Source organism: Triturus cristatus, chromosome 2_1 (genome assembly GCF_964204655.1).
Source record: "Triturus cristatus chromosome 2_1, aTriCri1.1, whole genome shotgun sequence".
In the NCBI taxonomy this organism is placed as follows: Eukaryota; Metazoa; Chordata; class Amphibia; order Caudata; family Salamandridae; genus Triturus; species Triturus cristatus.
The window spans coordinates 931,479,642-931,499,490 of record NC_140581.1 but is presented as its reverse complement, the minus strand read 5'-3'; the positions used below and the strand labels follow the sequence as shown (position 1 = coordinate 931,499,490).

Below are 19,849 nucleotides of genomic sequence, written 5' to 3'. Positions count from 1 at the left end.
GAGGGGTAGCTCAATGGATGTGTCCCAGTCTAATGACTGCAGGAAACTGATAGTCAGTATTTAAAAGCCCATAAAGCACTGTTCTTATTCAAAAAAGGAAAGCAGGTGAAATAAAAATAATTGAAATTACAATGTCAGAAAAAGTCCAAAATGAAATAGATGTTCTGAAAGTACGAGTTTCAAAAGATACGTAAATATAGAGAGTATATACTCCATCTCTCCCAATTTTAGTAGGATGTAATCAAATTACAATATAATAAGAAAAACCCACCAAGTAAACATTCCACATAAGAAGTTGTTGAAAACCAGAAAATCAAAAGTACGGCAAATGGTTGCATACAGTACTTATCTTCATGAAAATTCTATAAAACAAATCAGAATAGGGAAATTCATGTGGCATAAGAAGTAAACCATGGGCAATGGCTGTCCCATGTGTATCATTTACCCAAGATATAATGCAATTCCTGGTCAATGTTGAGTCCTATGTCAGTACTACGTAGTCTGAGTATCCACATTGCCTCTCTCTTGCATAGGGCTAGTTCTCTGTTACCACCCCTGGGATGTTGTAGTGTTTGTTCAATGCCAAAATACTCAAAGGATTTATGTATAGGTTGTGCAGCACACTGCGCAATATGTGCTGAGATAGGATATCTCACATCCCCTTGTTTGACAGCTCGTATATGTTCATTGATACGCTCCCTCAATGTGCGTATTGTACTGCCTACGTATTTCCTTTTGCATTTGCATTCTATAATATACACAACATACTTTGTAAGGCAGTTAATGTTTGTTTTTATATCATAAGTTATATTTCCTGGTCCATCAAAATTCGTTTTCTTCTTGCTAGCCCATTTACATGCTGCACAGTGTCCACATCCATAGAAGCCTCTAGTGCGTTCTGTGAGCCAGTTGTCACCCGACTCTTCCCTAGGGTAACTTGGACTAAGTATGTTTCTGAGAGATTTCCCCCGTCTGTATGTCATGTTTGGTCTGTCTGTTATATGTTTATCAAGAGCTTTGTCTACCCTCAATAAATGCAGCGCTCGCAAAGAAATTCGTTTTATTTATTTAAATGTGTACTTACCTCCGTTCATCCATATTCCGGTGTTTACATTTCCCCACCCTGCCCCTCCCCCGCCCCGCCTCACCGCCCCACGGAACTCCCTCCACGGACCGCTACTGGTCTGACACATGGTTGTGGGTGTGGGGAGTGTTCCATCCTGCTCAGGGGTGGGACAAGAGAGCATAAGATGGCTACCTACCTGTAAGTTTGAAGGGAGCAATGCAATGTCTGACACATGGTTGTGGGTGTGGGGAGTGTTCCATCCTGCTTAGGGGTGGGACAAGTGAGCATAAGATGGCTACCTACCTGTGAGTTTGAATAGAGTAATGCAATGTCTATCACATGGTTGTGGGCGGGGGGAGTGCTTCATCCTGCTCATCTGTGGGACAAGGGGGCCTGGTGGGAGTTGTATTGCTGGCTTCCCACCCTCAAACACCACCTCCCTGTTAAGATGGCTACCTACCTGTAAGTTTGTAGAGAGCAATGCAAAGGCTGACACATGGTTGTGGGTGTGGGGGGAGTCTCTGAGCCCTATCGTTTCTCACCCACAGACTAGGTATGACTGTCAGTCGCGGCTCGTATGACTCGCGGGTGGGGTGGTGGGTGCGCTGATTTGCATGGGGATTCGCATGGGGTTTTTTTTAAAATAAATTTTAAAACGTACCTTTCAAGGTCCTGCGCCGCCTCCACTCCTGGCCAGGTCCCGCGCCCGTGTTTTCCTGCTGCTTTCCTGCTCCTCATGTCTCTGGCAGGAACAGGAAGCAGGCATCCTCCCTCCCCTCCCCTAAGCCAATCACAACTCTGCAATGGCAACGTTGTGATTGGTGCAGACGGCGCACAGCCCGGTGCTTGTAGGGAGGCCATTTTCTCTATGTAGGTTGCATGCAGCCTACAAAGAGAAAATGCAGAGTGCGCATGACTTGTTTGGTCGGCCCCAGAGGGCCGACCAAACAGTCAGGGCCCTCACGATTGGGCAAGCCACTCCTCCCCTGCTCGCCCACCGGCCCGCCCCCACCCAGGCATACCATTCTGCTTTCTCGCAGCGCAAGAAGCAGAAACAGAAAATGGTATTTAAAATGCCATTTTAATGTTTCTGCTTCTCGTAAGGTGAGAAGGCAGTGGGGCGACGCTCCTCCACCCTAATGGAGGAGCAGTCCCTGATGCCTGCTGATTTATAGTTGAGAATACTTTCCCGCTTTGCAAGTTTTCCATTGCTTAAGTACGAAGGCTTCATACCTATGCATTTTCATTCTCTCACCAGAACTGTTCATTTGGGTTTCTGAAACTGACGCCTTACCTTGCTCATTGAAGAAACTGACCTCAAATGCCTAAACCTCTATTAACTTAAATTTGGGATTTCCTTTATGGAATTCACTTGCTGTATTTTCTCCATTTTATTAGTAATTCTTATTAATGCTGTATTTTCTCAATTGTATTTGTAATTCTTATTAATGTGGTATTTTATCTTCTTTTGAAATACTGACTACTGGATTGTTTGAATTTGTAATGATGATGACGAAATATATATAAATACTGAATAAATAAATCTATTTGAATTAATTTGTTTATAAAACCCTTTTACTCACAACAACTCTCTCTATTGATTCTTGTTAAGCCTCAAATGCAGTTCAATGTGTTTGATGTAAATGATTGCTCCTTTTCAATTCTCCTTATCCACAAACAAACAAGGATCCATCGACCAATGGCGGGGTCAAGGGTCAAATACTCGAAGACTGAGATACAAGAATCCCTGCTCTAGCAGAAGCTTGGCCTTGTGCCTTCTAATAACAAATATCAACACGTTGGAGCCTAGGGATGCATAATAAAATCAGACTGCTTCAGATGCTGCACATCACATGACTCTATAGGTAGGTGAATGGTCACGTTTCTCCCGATTGGCTCTTCTCGGAATCTCCCTGCAAATGCTGCTTCTGTTTTATTTATGTGCCATTTGCATAACTAGGGGTGCTGTTCTACCCCTCAAAGGAAAATAATAGTGAGGCAGGTATGCAGGTTCACTATCCCCTTGGTCTTATGGGTGTGAAGACACTTGACATATACATCTACATATACCAGCTCTGCCCATAAACGCTGATTTGCCTGTATTGATGTTTTTGACTCTTTATTCCCTTGCCTTTCTAGGACAGCTAGCCAACAGTGCCTAGGACCCTGCCTTTTCCAGCAACGTCCAGCACCTCTACCCAACACCCCCGTGGGATTGTGCCCACCAGTGCCTGTCGCAGGGACTCTGCCCGGCAACATAAAGAGAATCTACTCAGCTCAACATTGACAACGCCTCCGAACAGTAACCCCTGGGAAATCGCCTCGCCCCTGCATTGACAGGGAGCTCTAGCCCACAACACACAGTCCACTTCCGCATTGGCCAGGAAGTGGAACCGCTGCCCGGTAATACCTAGAAACTGTGCCCAGCGTCTAATCAACCCTGATCTTTGGACAGAAGTGCCTGGAAGTTCTGTTCTCTGACGTGATTTGCGCTTCTGTTCAGCCCTGTCCCAGAGTAGACCACCTATGTGCGGAAAGTTTCATGGACATCTAGAAATGACGCACACGCCGTCAGTGGCCACGGTCTCTGTCCAGCGCAGTGTTTATAAATTCTGCCCACCCCAGCCTGGCGCGGGAGCTCTGCCAACTGGAACTTTAGGCCAAACAGGTGCCACTGTTAGCACTGCATACCTGCGCCTCCCGTGGGCGCTTGCGTCGCCAGTTCTGTACTGGTTTTAAGCACGCGCGGGGCATATATGAGCTTCCCAGATTCATACCACCGCTGATTGCATTTCTCTGAAGAACATTAAACGAAAGCATTTCCGAGCTGGAATCTATTTTTGAAGTTTTAAATTTTACCAAGAAATATTAAGGCACCAAAGGAAACAGAATGTCATACAATGTGTGAAGTAGCGTTCCGTGTCGTGTTTTTCACAGCATGTGGGTTATTTGAATGCGTATTTGTCGTCGAACTGAGCGAAAACTCCTGGAGCCGCGCTCTTTTAGAATTATTTCGGAGGTAAGGAAAGAATATCGCCATATCCAATGTATTTGGAAAACACACTGTTAAATGCGCCATTTAACACGAAGTCTCTTTAAATCCCGCACTGCGTTGGCCAAAATCTACTTTCTAAAGAACATTTTAGTGAGATTCTAGTTTTAAAAAGTTTATCGGGGAAGAGATCTCATCTTTGCTGACTCGCTCCAAATTCCCTTTGAAAGGCTGTGGCTCCCTTTTGTGGATTTGTTTATATGTTATTAGGTGTTTTCTGTCTCAAAGGGAGTGTGCATACCACACACGTCACACCTCTCGCAATGAACCACACACAATATGTAACACAAAACATGCCACACGCAATATTAAATACCCCGGCCACACAGAAAACACCACACACACTATGTAAAACAAATGGCGGGCCACCGTATGCCATACACCGCATACATTATTACACCATGCACAATACACTCTCCACAAAACACACAACTTGCTGCTCGCACCCACATAACACACTGCAGAGCATGCCACAGACAATCCAGGGACGCTCAGAAACCGCGCACACCTAATCCGCACCCCATACAATATTACATCCACCACATTCAGTTGCTCTACATACAGCACGACTCGTACACAATAAACCCACCATTTGCACTGCACGCCACATATAATAACAAAGATTATTACATGTCGTATAATACTAATAATATTGGCTTTTAGCCACCATTCGGATAGATCTGCGGGTGAGAAAGTTACCAGTGTTTAAGATAAGATAAGTATGTTCATTACCTCTCTGGACTTCAAGGATTTCAACGTAGAAGTAATAGTTATTTGAATAATTCTGCTAAGTTTTACCTCTGTCTGCTTTTCTTCACTCTTTAAAAGTTGTACCACTCAATATGTGAACTGTTTTTGGAAAAGGCAAGATACAAGTTCATGGCCCAGAAAATAAAATACAATGTACTGTCCAGAGCGATGCTCCTCTGACTCGTGTCGGGGTGTTATTTGTGGGGCCAGGCCCTTAGTTTAGTGGACTTACGGCCTCTCGCGTGCCCGTTTATGTTTCGAATTAACTGACCATCATCCTAACGAGGAAGGGGAGGGCGCGCTCTAATGCCAGGCTTATTTTGCGTCCATCAACCTTGGTTTCACTCCCAGCTGTTTCTTTGACTGCATTGTGTGATTCTGGGCTTGGGCATACTGATCTACCTCATAGTGCGTTGTCTCCTCAATGTCCTTCAGAACACAGTACATGCTGTGCTGGAAGTTGGGCTTTATTGTCCATTCTCTTGGGTCCCTGGGACGCACGTGCCCTCGCGTCCTCCCTCTGCATTGGGAGCTCCGGAGCTCGGATTGCGAAGCTTGTGCGCCTGTGAGAATCGCCCAGAGGACGGCCTCTAGGCGCTTTGCTGACTGCACACCAGGCGTGGAAGAACGCGGGCGGTACTTAACACGATGCTTCTTACTGCGGATTAAACCGGAAACTGTTTTAATAATATCTTGTCAAAACACCAGATGCCCAACACAGCTTCGTAGATCTATAGTTTATACATTACAAAAACACTGTTGTGGTTTAGGAAACACACACACACACACACACACATACACGGTGCAAGGAGATGGCTGCAGTCGCGGGACGGGTCTGACTCTCGATGGACGTGAGGCTCGCCAGCACTGGTTGCCGATCTACGGTACCCGTGATAGTTGTATTAAAGACAAGCCACTCAGTAGATGCAGATTTACAGGGGTGCTCACAGACCACGCGGCCTGGCGGGTTGGTATCCGGTGGTTTGCAGGTGAATGTGGTGAATGATGTCTGGCTGCGTGGACCACGATCCAGGAGCTACTGCAGACGGGGGCTCGGAGGGATGTGTGTGCTGGGTGGGGGGGCATGCCCTCTAGTGAACAACATGTCCTGCTGGGTCTACCCACAGCAATAAACCCCAGTAACATTATCACTTGCTTGCATCGTCCACAATCTCATTTAGAGAACTGAACGTCGAATTGACAGGTAAAGGCACTCGGACTCATTGTAATAATACCAGGATGCTGTGGTGGTGCCACACACACTGTCCCCAAACTGTAGGGGCAGCGCATTTCATCTCAAGTTACACTTTACCTGAGTTTTTACTGAAATCTCTACATGCAATGCAGTCGAGCTTCACAGAAAAATGCGAATGGTGTGTTTTATAACTTTCTAAATCCCTAATTCTGAGGCGTTATGGTTTACTATATACACATCTCTTTACCCTGATGAAAATTCCCCTTTTCCATGTAAGTGCTGCTTCTGGGCGCTACCATTTAGGCGCATTCAGTTACAAAGATAAAAAGACACCACTCCACTACCCGCTTGATTGCCCACCCACCTGTGAAATGTTCTTACTGGCGTGAGTACTGTAAAAATAATCACCAAGTGCTACACACCTACTGGTTCAAGTGTGAATACATAAAAAAGTATTATTCTTTCTTTTGGGAGGGCATTTGCCATCAGCTCCTCTGCTTTTGTAAAACGTGTGCCCTCGCAAGGATGCTTGTTTCACCGGTCGCTACCTCCCATCGCTGCTCTATCCCCCCCTCCGCCCCCCCCCCACCTTGTTGACTTTCTCTCTTGCCCCCTCTGTCCCCGTGACCTTGTCACCTTACACCCGGAAGCAGAGGAGCAGCACACGGGACACTCCATCGTTTGCATCCCCAGTGGTACAGGGATACTTTTGAGGGCAGCAAGTGCAGCTTTCAGCCAGGAAACCTGGGGTTTACAGCACTGTCTCCCAACGCCTCACCCTGCGTACCGGTTGTAGGGTCTCTCTCTCCTCCCTTTATAAACGGGTATATGGAAACTGTCACAAATAAAGCCTTGGACCATGGCACCGCTCGCACAGTGCTGATACCACGGATACACAGTGGCAAAGAACACACAGGGCATCCCCACAAGCCAGTGTCTCCCTCTCTCATCATGCCCTACACCTGTCTCTCGCCCGGCTACATGCCTTGTCTCCAATGCCACATCTCTCTCGTCTCGCCCCTCCGCTCTCTCCAACTCTTGTTCCCCACTTAGCAACTCTAATTCCCTCTCGGTCTCTCTCAGTCGTGTCTGTTTGTCCCCCTAACGCCCTCCCAAATCCTTTAATTGTATCTCCTCTCCTCACTTGGCCCCTTTCCCGCGTTTTCTCTACTCGTTCCTTCTGCAACTTCTTTCTCCGTTCCCTCTATCTTGGCCTTTGTGGTCTCTCTCTCTCTATATATACTTTTTTTTTCACTCGCTTCCGCAGGGTCATTTCTAGCCACGGACGAACTCACTGCGCATCACTGTGTGTCCCTCCCTAAAGCGTGTCTATGTGTGAGGGGTTATTGTGCGGCCGCACGTCTGTCGGGCATGTTTTTGTGTGCTCTTAAGCTTTTAATTGCCACATCAAAAAGATGCAATTTGCCGTTCAACGTCAGACCTATTTCATGAAGAAAACTCCCTCAAAGTAAAGCCCGCTGCCGCTAGTTGCCTCTTCTCGCCTTGGGCCCAGTACTGCTCGCTGTGCCCCTTCCCCTCGCTCCATCATTCCTACACACCTTTCTTTCTTTCCTTCTTTTATTTTTCTTTCTTACTTCCTTTTATGACCACTTCTTTCTGCATTCCCTATTCATTCCTTCTCCCACCCATTATCCTTTCCGTATCTTACTGTCTTCCCGTCTTTATTTTTCTACCTTTCTTTTTGTTATTTCTTAAATTTACTTTCTTGCTCTTCCTTCGCCCGTGCTGCGTCCCGCTTCCCCTTCTTTTGCTTACTTCCGCTCTCCTTTGCACACTTAATTTCCTCAGTCAGACATAAATTCCTTCTGTTCGTCTTCTCGTTCTTTCATCCTTCTCTTTTCTCACCTGTCTGCCCGTTTCTCGTCCTTCATTCTATTCCTCTTTGTCCCTTCCCTTTTCCTTTGTACAGCCCCTTCTCTTCCAGCCCTCTTTCCTCCCGTTTCGTCAGTTGAATCTTACATGTCCTGAAGACTTCTGCAAGGCCCATTGTCTCGACTTAGTCCTGCGGATGGCCGTGGTGGCCATCTGCAGGACTACGTCGAGCCAGTGGCCGTGGCTGTCCCACTGAGACATCCTAATACATTCTCCTGTTGGAGTTTCTTTCCTGATAGGTTCGCCCTTTCTCATTTGTTCCTTTGTCTACCTCTTTTCATTCCACTTATAATTTTTACTACCGTCCAGCATTTCCTCCTTTATTTTCTCCTTCTCGCCTTTGTTCCGTCTTGTACCATCATCCCTACTTCCTCATTCCCATCCTGCTTCTTTCCTACTGTGCTTCTTTCCTCCCTCTTTTAGTTATTCTTCGCTCCCTCGTCCTTGGCCACTCTCCATCATTTCTCCCTGTGTTCCTCCTTTCCTTCCTAATTTTTTCTTGACATTCCCCGTTCCTTCTCTTCCATTCTTGCCCCTGTCCACTTTTGGTGGCCTCTTTCTTTCCCCTAGTGTCCTCTCGCCCAATTATCATTCATTCCCTCTTTCACTCCCCTCACCCTCTCTTCCACGAATCCTTTATCTCGTCGTTCTACCCCTCGCATTCCTCTTTCCCTTCCCTCTCCGTTTTACTCCTTCGTCTTTGCCCGTTCCTATCATCCGATTCATCCTTCATCCTTGTGGATCATCTTTCTGCCGCCTCCTCTCTCTCTCCAGTTTAACCCCACACCGCGTTGAAGCCTCCCACAGTGGCCCATTGGCTCGACTTGGTCCTTCTAATAACCACGCTGCGGGCTGCGGTCTTGGCTGCCCCTCAGACTCCCCCTGTAGCCATTGTCATGTGCTCGGGCTGATGAAGTGCTTGCTGCAGGGGGTGGGAGGGCGGGGAGAGGGGGATCTCAATTGCAGCCGTTATAACAAAACCAGAGTGTGGAGCGAGCTGACAGTCAGTGGGAGGAAGAGCTCCCTTCTGGTCGCCTCGTCTCCACTCAGCTTAGGCACCAACTTCTCCGCTTTTCTTCCTCTTCCTTCCCATCCTCTTCTTCCGGGGCTCATCTTCAGTTCTTCCTTAACTCATCCCGTTCCCGGGCGGAATATTCGGTGCGTACCCTGCAGAGCACCTACGATCTTACACCTGTTCTCTGCATACTCTGCTAGCGTAGACCCTGCCTTCATTCAGTCTCTGGAGCACCAGCGGTGCCGGTAACTCGGCCCCACATACTCAGGGTCTATTTGAACTAAAAAACGATGGTCTGAGACTGAAACGTCCCACGGCCCACTCTTTCTCACCTGACTGCCCTCTGTGAGGGGGACCTTATCCTGTGATGAGCCAGACATCCACACCGCAGCAGGCAGCACTTGGAGTGACACGCAGAGAAAAGTTGGCATATACTCAATAAAAAGGCGAAGTTCAACTTGTACTTTTATACTTCAAAGGGAACACAACTAGCGATCAGTGGTGAGTTTGTGAAGGGTACTTTGATAAAACTTAACTCTCCCAAAATTGAACTCTGACTAAACTGCGCACCTTCTCAGAGGGTCGCCCTTGAACTCTTGGGAGTGAAGGACTGTAAGCCCAGTCATGCCTCGGCCGGGCAAGAACTCCTACAGCGACCAGAAGCCGCCTTACTCGTACATCTCGCTGACTGCCATGGCCATACAGCACTCGGCGGAGAAGATGCTGCCCCTGAGTGACATCTACAAGTTCATCATGGAGCGCTTCCCCTACTACCGGGAGCACACGCAGCGCTGGCAGAACTCGCTGCGGCATAACCTCTCCTTCAATGACTGCTTCATCAAGATCCCGCGACGGCCAGAACAGCCGGGCAAGGGCAGCTTCTGGGCGCTACACCCGGGCTGCGGGGACATGTTCGAGAACGGCAGCTTTCTGCGGCGACGGAAGCGCTTCAAAGTGGTCCGGGCTGAGCCTCCACCCCCTAAGGGCCAGCAGGCCCTGCACTACTACCAGCACCACCAGCAGCAGCAGCACGCGCAAGCCCAAGCCAAGATGGCCGCCGCCGCTGAGCGGCTTCCGCACTACGCGCCCTACGGCCTGCAGCCCTCGGGTTTCAAGCACCCCTTCGCCATAGAGAACATCATTGGCCGGGACTACAAGGGTGTAGTGGGCGGCCTGCCCTTCGCCTCGGTCATGCACCATCTGGGCTACCCCATGTCCGGTCCGCTGGGCAGTGTGGTCAGCTCGGTGTGGCCCCATGTCATGGATTCCGGGCCTGGGGACTACGGGCCATTCGGGTTACATATGAAGGCCCTGTGCAGCCCACCTGGACAGACATTGCCTGCTGTTCCGCTCCCCATCAAGCCTACACCCTCCATGCCAGCGACTCTGAGTCTCAGCCCGCAGCACCTCTGCTCCCCGACCACAGGGGGCGCCCTCCTGGAGCAGGGCAGGGGCCCAGAGAGCAAAGGTGGGAGTCTGCAGACCGTGGAGGTGCTCTCCTGAGGTAGACTGGCACACTCAGAAGCAGGCCCCACTGCTCACCCAGCTCAGACTGTCGCCTCAATAAAGTGGTGCAAGTGGACATTAATTTAATAACTATGTTTGTGTTCATTTGTGCAGACGAAAATATTTATCTCTATATATATTGTACAGTGAAATCACTAGAGAGCTATATTTCAGAAAAGACGTTCTATTAAATTCTGGAACTGGACTGGCAGAGGCGGTGTTGACTGTTGGCAGAGACAGATAACCCAATTATCTTTGCTTAGATGGAGCTAACTCGCAAGGTTTTAATACATGCTTAAAATATGTTGCGCAACCTTTTTCTACTGTAAGTAGATGCGTCTTATACCTGTCTCAGCTACGAAATACTTCTGAATTCTCATGCCTGTGAATAGTTGTGTCTCATGTTTCTATGTCTCTATCATACTTACGAATTTCCAGGAATGAGACATGCATACTCACTAACCAAGTTGAAATGTACAAAGATTTTTGTTCTAGGGGTTAACATTCCTTACTTCCGTAAAATATACGAATAATTTATAGCTAAGCATGAAGTAAGACACAACTGCTCACAAAAAAAGTTGTAAATGATATTCAGTCTAAATTACCTAACCTATCCCTGGCGGGATTCCAATTGCCCAGGGACACTGGTTTCTACTTTGAGTTCGCTGCTTTTGACATTTTGTATGTCCATTCGGTACTGCTGTGGAGAACATTCTAGGCTATTGCAGGTTCTGCCTAAAACTTTTGAGTGGTATCTAAGGGCGTGTATTAGATTCTGTTGATGTTTTTATTCAAACTGTTGAATTTCCCTTGTTTTCTACATTTGACTTGTACAGTCTAGTGTTCCAAAAACATATGCTGCAACTGGATCAAGTTGAAACCAAGTTTAGCTGGAATTTCCATCACAGACGACACCAGCCTGTGGGATTCGTTGTATGTTCATGATAATTTCCACTTTCACGTGGGAGCCGCAGTGGTTGCACTAGCCTATCAATAAAAAACACTCCAAAATTAAACACCAATGAATATTATTGAAATGAGTGTCCTAAAATGTCAATATTTATTTTTAAATTTCGTGTAGCATCTCATTTCTCGACTGTCTTCTAATATGAACATGTCTACATTTATAACCTGAAAAGTCCATAAATAAAGATATGTATAAAACGTGCGGCCAATTTTCGTATATAACGACAAGTGACTCATTTTAAAGTCGGTGTTATTACTGGCGCAACAGGTATACATTTTATGATATATCGTTCATTGTAATATTAAATGTGAGGTTCAGTCACACTTTAAAAGCACATGAATTATATTAATGTAAATTATAAATCCGTGAAAGGGCAACAAAGGGTAGTATTTATTCTTAAAGAGTTTCTTTTTTTAATTTTTAGTGCATGAACAATACACTGTAGATCTGACTGTCAACGAATTTGCCTTTGTGTTTATTCTCAGACACGCGAAACACGTGTCTGGTGCAATCAATGATACATTTAGAGTTTGTCTGGGGGCTGTTTCTAGAGCACTCGAATGTATCAAGCGAGAAAGCCCACACGCCCCGTTAGGTTTAAAACCAACGAAGACATTCGCAGTTTTCCACAGTATGTAAAATTTGGATTAAAAAGCATTTTTTGTGTGGTAAAGTATGTTTTTTGCATCAAATGTCGGAAACCTAATATTTATATACAGAAGATTATTATAAAATGTTGCTGCGCAGCCGGACCAGTCGGACTTCCGCGAGCAACAGGTATATCTGGTAATAGTTTAGAAACATATTTATTTAACAATATATATATAACGGTTTTACACGACCCTTTTTTTACCATTATATATCGGGCTGATTCGTCAGATTTATTTGGGTGGGGAGTTTAGATGCATACGTTTGATGTCAATGTGGAGGAATTATATGATGTATAGCCACTTTAATATAATGTCCCTAATCTGTTGTTTTGAAAGTTTCCAGTTTGACCTATTATATGAACTGACAGTTAGTGGTGGTTGTATAATTTGGGAAAGCACTTGACAAAAATACGAGCCTTTATTCAAACGGAACAAGTCTGCAGAGCGTGTCTTGAGACTCTTGGACGGTTTCACCTCGCCAGTCTAGTGCTTCGAGAGAAGGTGCAGTGGTTGCCCACTAGGCGCGAAGCGGCGGGCATTTAAAAGCACTCGCCCTTCACAAGAGCCACTCCGTGCAGTGCGAACGTTTGTCCGGCGTCTGACTCTTGGTAACTTTACGGCTCTCCAGCTCACAAGCAAACAATAAACGATAGCGCTTCGTTTTCTAGCGCTTTCTGTGCCGCCTTCGTTGCTGTATACCTGTTTGGCAGGTGTCTACGGGGTTGTCACTCACTGGCCTTCCTTGCAATTCGTCTGCTAACTGTGGCATTTTGTATTCTAGCGCCCCTTCTAGGCACTTTACGCGAGCAAAGAAGCAGCGGTGGGTTTGGAGAGATTCGCCTGCCGATGTATGAATAAGACCTCATTCAAAAGGTGACGGGCCTTGTAAGCGAGTTGACGTGAGTAATATGTGTGGCGAGGCCTCAAAGCTAGAAATATCATAACCTCTGGCAATAACTATGAGTAGCGCCGAAAACAACAGCTGTTATAATTATTCAACTCAGTGGCACTGCTTGTATCCTCCTCGTGAGGTTGAACGGCTGAGTTGAGTCCGTGACCCTGCTCTGCTGTAGGCGGTCACCTATAGTGCGCTCTCTCACCTACTGTACTCCTTTTTTTGGGAGGAGAGGTGGGCGTCTGTTGCTTGTGCTGCACAAGAGGGTCGTAGTAACAGCCAGTCCGCACACGGTTCTTGATCTATTGCACGATTTATAAAACTCAAAGCCCGTCCAGACAGCGCCTAGAGGCCCTCGCACGTTTTGTTGCAGAGAAATGAAATAGGAATAATGTATATACACGCGCATTTTGATCCTCATGTACATATATGTACTCTAAATATAGAATAAACAGCACCGAAACTAGAAGTTTAATATAGAAAGGGCGCGCCAAAAAGTTTAACAGCTTTTGACGCCGCACACAGTGACACAATAACAAGTATTAGCGACCGAGGGGTGAGAGCCTGTCGCTTATTGGCACAGGGCTGCCGGGGAGTGCATCTTTATGAGAGGTGAAGAAGCCTGGATCCTGCGGGCCCTGTGTATGCCATATCTACTTGTGACAGAGCCTGGACCAGAGCCTTACTGCAACAGGAACACTTTAATGTAGAGGCGCTGTCCACTGAGAAGGGTGCTGAATGGCGCGGTGTCAGATTGACACTACAGCAGGCACTGCCATGGCTCTGCCCTAGAGGCCTGCAGTTTCCCGGGCACAGGGCGAGTGGCCTCGCATCCCTTCTTTTAAAAGCGTGCTATGCTGGCCCGTCATACTTAACCCCTAACTTTCGACCGTGGCTTCGACCCATGATTAAACTAGCGCCTGTGATAGGTTGGCAAACAAAGTAAAATTGTCCTTTGAAAGCAGATCTTCTAACTTTCCAAATAATGCGTCTATTTTTTGTTGTTGATTTGCTTCTGCGCTACGAGGATCCGACGACGAGAGAGCTTGAAACACAAACATCGCGTGACGTCAGAGTGAACTTTGTTTTTCTGCATTTACATTTATATAGCGCTTGCTACCTCTGACTAGACGTTGCAGCTTTACCCGCAATCAATCAATCAGGGAATTGTAAGCGCGCTACTCACCCGCGAGGGTCTCAAGGTGCTGAGGGGGAGGGGAGTGCGACACATTTTGTGAACTCACATCCACTCAATACATGCATTTAAACTCGGTTGCACTGCGCGCTGGAGGCAATGGCTGGCATAGGTATGTTAGAGAATAGATCGCGAGACTTGAGTGGGAATAAGGCCTGCCACGCCCCGCAGCATCCGCGGGCACCTTGTACCAGGGGCTGTCGAGGTGCCCATTGCTAACACTCTGATCCCGAACCCGCGGGCGAGTGGATCGGTAACCTATGGACGAGGATACATAGAAGGGGGAAGTTGAAGACATCTAACAAAGAAGACGGTGGAATTCACTGATCGGAAACTGAGTATGAGTTTCTTTTACAAGGCGTGTAGGAGAAACTAGGAGTAAACTAGAACTCGTAAAGAAAAGCTCGGTGTTAAAAGAGAGAATATGCGTGCCAGGGTGAGCCCATGAATACTCACCTTAGCTGAAATCCAGTGTCATAATACATTGAAAAGACTCCTTCAACAGTTTTTGAAAAGAAAGAAAGAAAGAAAGAAAGAAAGAAAGAAAGAAAGAAAGAAAGGAAAGAAGAAAGAAAGAAAGAAAAGTGAAATGGTGATAAGATGTGAAGGAGGAATGAGTAAGGCGAGGAATGAGTATGAAAGAAAAAGAAACACGAGGGAGGCAAGAGGAGAGGAAAGAGTTAAAGGAGAGAAATAATAATGTTAGAGACAGGAAGAAAAAATCAACAAAGAAAAAAATGCATCAAAGCGACGGCAAAAAGGTAGAATGCCAGAGGGTAGCTGATTGTTTACCTGAATGGACAGAAGGCCGCATCACAGGAAAAGGAAGGAAGGATGGCTGGATTATCTGTCGGAGCCTAAAAAGAAAAGCGCAGAGAGTGACAATAAAAGTAAATGATAAAAGGCCATCGCTTAAGAGTGTTCCCAAAGTTACACTGCCCGGTGCCAGTAACCGGGCAGGCGACCTTGAGGGATAATCCTGCCCACGGGCAACTCTGGGTGTCAAACGGCCGACGCAGCATCATTCCTTCTGGCGATGCCTCTCAGGTGATACGGCTTCCACTCAGCTGCCGCACCTGAACCCCGATGGGCGTCAGTGAAATGGAGTAGCGGCTGTATTTTACGACATTTGGTGCTTTTGTATAGCATTCCCAACATTTCAGAGCCGTCTGCGGAGGTGAAAAGGGTTCTGGTAGGATCATCGGGTAAAGTAGCCCGTGTTAAGTAGAGCGCTACAGAATTGCAGGACGGCTGGCAAATGCTGTAATATAAATAGCATAGTCCTAACACGTGGCGGTGGGACAACAAGGGCTTGTCAGTGAAGGGTGGTCATTGTTGCTCCAGTTACACGCGTGTTTATATGTGCACAACCTATATTAGTGATTAATTAGTGAACGTCGTATATGAGAAATATTACATATTCAAGGCAAACGCAAACTCGGTTTTCAGAAACCACTTTTCATCATGAAAACCCGGCAGCAGCGTAGCCTCGCTTGCCCCTCCCCCTCCCCCAATTACTCAGTCTTGCACTTGGTAACTTGCTGCCCAGGTGTTTTCCCTTTTCTCGGTGGTGCCTCGGCCCCTTGCACTATTCAGTGCCTTGAAGATTATTACAAGCTGCACGCGGAGTGCTGCCACCTCTATGGGGTGACAGCACACTCCCCTCGCACTATTCCTGCCTGGCACAAGGTGACGTGTTCTGCTAAAATCGTTGCCTCTTCCGTGGGGGCAATTACGTATCCCCTCTGTATCTCCTGTGTGGCGCGAGGTCACTTGCTGCAGCGGGAGTCTTGTTTCTTTTCCGGGGAGGCCAGAGCGCACTTCCACTGCAGACACACACACACCTGGCGCGCGCGCCCCCATGCCCCCTTGCTTCTTTCATCGTTAAGTGTCTGGCACGAGGTCACTTTCTGCAGTGGGACTGTTCTCTCTTTTCTGGGGAGGCCCCAAATATTGAATGCACACCTTGGTGCGCGCGGGGCGCGCCCACACTGCCTCCTTGCTTCATTCGTAATTCAGGGGCTTATTTACAAGCACCTTGCACCACCCGTACGTCACTATTCCTATGTTAACAATGACGCAAAAGTGGCGCAAGAGGCTTGTAAATCTGTCCCTAAGTGTCTGGCACGAGGCCAGTGTTGCTCTACGAGTGTTCTCTCTTCTTTGGGGTGATTGGAGTGTTGCGTCATCTCCGGGTACACTGAGCCCTCTACACTGCCGAGTCTGGGGCCAGGGTCACTGGTACCCTGGGAGTGTTCTTCTCCGAGGTAGCGCTGCGCGGTCTGAATTATTAAGGGTCTGGCACACGGCGCCTTTTTGCACTGAAAGTGTTGCCTCTTTTGGATGGCACTGCGCCCCCTGCATTAGTATCCGTCTTCCGTAAGGTCATTTTTGCTCACAGTGCACTGCATCTTCTTTGGAGCGACCCTGTAGCCCTGCATCATTCAGTGCCTTGCACGTGGTCACTTACTGCAATCGGGTTTATTCTCTGTGGGATGCCCACCGCGGGAGTTTTTCTTCCTGCCGACTCTGAAGGGCTGTGATGTGGGAAGGAGGGGCAAGGTAGGTAGACTTGTTCTCTGTTCAGAGCTCCCTTGTTCAGAGAGGGCAACCCTACCTTCCAGCCCTGTGTGTAAGGGCGCTGCAGGCCCCAGGAACTTTAATCAAGAAAGGGGTGTTGGAGAGGAGGACGCGCAGGGAGCAGGACTCGTCATGGGGTTGCAGCGGGGCACACGCATGACCTACTACCCCTCCAGAACCAAGACGCCTCTCTGTGGGCTTCTCAAGTCCGCCACAGTCCAGAATTAGAAAGCCCTTCTCCCCAAAGTGAAAGAAGAGGCAGGCCGAACCCGGGTCTAGACTCACCTCACACCTCCCCGAACGTTTAGTGCCCAAGTCACCCTACAAGCCTGGCGCGTGAAATGTTTGGTGGGACTTACCACGACAACACCAATGAGGACATTCCCATGTGAGGTTCACCAATACCGGCCTCTCCAAGGGCAAGATGACAACTTTCACAGGAGCACCTTGGTGCTGGGACGGGGGCAAGATGACTGCTCACAACCTTCACAGGGGCGCCTGGAGGTGAAGATGACTGCGTCACAACCTTCACAAGAGCGCCTTGGGGAGGGGGGCAAGATGACTGCGTCCCAACCTTCACAGGAGCGTCTTGGGGGCAAGATGACTGAATCACAACCTTCACAGGAGCGCCTGGGGGCAAGATGACTGAGTCACAAACTTCACAGGAGCGCCTTGGGAGCAAGATGACTGCGTCACAACCTTCACAGGAGCGCCTTGGGGTACAGCTTCTGCCGAATAACCTAATGCTACAATACTTAAAACACTCAGCCAGTCCTCCGCGTCCTCACTCCCAGGGCGTGAAACAATGCCCTAAGAATCCTGTATTTCTGTAATAGGGGTATTCTGAAGCAGAAAGTGGTGAAAAAAGAACAAAACAGTGGGGTCAATATCATGGGAACGAGGTTCATTTAATTATTGGTGGGGGCCAAGGCCCTGTCATATGAGTAGGTCCATGAGGGCGAAATGCCACATGTGGAAATGTGAAAAGAACATCTTGAATTATAGTAATTACGGTAAATCACATATGTGTTACCTACTCAATTAGGGGCAGTTTAGCAATTAAGTGAACCGAAAAGACAAGATTTAAAGAGTTAAGGGGCATATCAACAACAATCGGCGATAATTATCGCAAAGCGCACTTAGCGCTAGGATAATTATCGTCGGCTAGCATGGATTTTTATCGCTGAGATAGCGTGCTATTAGCAATGCTAATCTCAATAGCGATAAAAATCCTCACGCTAACTGGCTAACGTGGGATTATCGCTGGAAACCCAGCGATAATCTCACGTTAGCTTGTTGATAGGGACTCACAAACTTAGCCATGATATCCTCCTTCCATAGGATATTATGGCTAAATCAGTCCTGAAGCAGGTGTTAGGAAAGTAGCGATAACAGGGGTTATCGCTACTTTTCCTGACGCTATGCTTCATAGCGTGGGGCTTGATGATAGGAGAAATGTCGCTTAGCGACATTTCTCCTATCATGTCAGGTCAGGAACGCCCACTTTGCATCTCATTAGAGATGCAAAGCTGGGCGTTAGAAATCCCCAGGCTAAAGCAATGTTTCACGCGTTAGCGTGACCTTGCTAATATAGCGATAAAATTATCGCTGCTTTTCAGCCGAAAACGGCCGCTAAAGCGGCGATAATTTTTTATCGCCTCGTTGTAACTATGCCCCTAAGTGAGGTAATTCTAGTGGGTACGTTGAAAATGGACTGTTTCTCATCGAGTAAAGCACACGGTCAGCCTGTAATGTGGTAATAGGATCATTTCTCCTCGTTTTTCCCAATTCTATGTGTGCTGCATTCTGCAGCACACTTCGAAAGAGGGAAACAGCTCTAAAGATTGTTTTTATGCAGAAAGGTATCCCTTCTTGCACAAATATAATCTTGCTTGCAAAGCATGCATCCTTGCACCATGGTGTAAAGGTGCCTGCGTTGGTGCTAGGCTACTGTGTGCGCCAGCCCAGTGAGAGAGCAAGAATGTGCCCTAAAGGAGAAGTGAATCTGACTGCATGGTTACCCCCACTTTTTTCCTGGTGTTTTGCTGGTTTTCGACTTAGTCTGACTGGGATCCTGCTAATTAGGGCCCCAGTCTATCTCATCTATCCCTAAAGTGGTTGTTCAGGTACTTTAGGTACACTCCAGATTGGATTCTGGGGTACCCTTACCAGTCCCTTGTATATGGTATACTATGTACCCAGGGTATAGGTACCCCAGAGGCCTCTCAGGGGCTGCAGCATGTATTATGCCACCCCTGGGAGGCCATTCAAAATGACACAACAGGTCTGCTACAGCAGCCTGTGTAAGGTGGTGCATGCACCCCTTACTTAGATATAGGTTCACTATATCTATCCTTATCACTGCACATATAAACCTATCAGTCACCCCTATGGCAGGCCTTATCAATCCTGAAGGCAGGGTGCTGGGTTTTATGTGAGAGGGTGACCATGCATGAGCAGAGCCCCTCTACAGCTTTCGGAACCTATATTCTGGAGTTGTTTGTGATGCAGCCAACCATATATACTTAAGTGCATTATAACCTCACGGTAAATGCTAACTTTAAAACGGCTGCATGGAAACATGTAGTGTTTGATGTAAAACACCTTGGAATCATACCTCCACACCAGTACCTGGTGTGGGAGGTATGATTCCCTCCCCCTAGAGGGAGAAATATGACAGTACCGGTACACCCAGTACCAACTTCACAGACCCTGGCATCACAAAATGGATGCTGCCAGCCACAGACACGAGTCTTCTCTCCTGCTGCTGGAGGAAACTCCGGCAGGGGAAGGATGGACAATAGGTTTCCTGTCACAGGGAGGTGTGACCACCTCCCAGACAGGTTTTAGTGTATTGGGACTGGCTGGCTGCACTCTGAGAGTGCTTTGATGTCTGTACTGGGGGCACATTTGGTGTCCCTGTGCATAGTCCAGCTCAAACCGGTTGCAGGGGCTTCCTGCCCCTGCTCTGGCACGAAACTGGACAAAGGACATGGGTGTAGCCACCCCTCTGTCCTGAGCCTTCCATAGGTGAGTCCCCAGAGTTTGTCCCACCCCTTCCTTGGGAATAAAGTAGGAACCCCTG

General features: G+C 47.6%; 1 protein-coding gene across 1 annotated transcript; it reads left to right on the top strand.

Moving 5' to 3' along the window:
• The first annotated feature begins 9,527 nt into the window (after window positions 1-9,527).
• Window positions 9,528-10,571, top strand: LOC146866110 (forkhead box protein B2-like). The gene has a single exon (XM_085640798.1). The coding sequence runs from the start codon at window positions 9,596-9,598 to the stop codon at window positions 10,472-10,474; it is 879 nt and encodes a 292-aa protein (XP_085496924.1). The 5' UTR covers window positions 9,528-9,595; the 3' UTR covers window positions 10,475-10,571.
• The last annotated feature ends 9,278 nt before the right edge of the window (window positions 10,572-19,849 follow it).

Excerpts from the sequence above, each read along its gene's own strand:
- LOC146866110 (XM_085640798.1), top strand. The coding sequence starts at position 9,596 with ATGCCTCGGCCGGGCAAGAACTCCTACAGCGACCAGAAGCCGCCTTAC.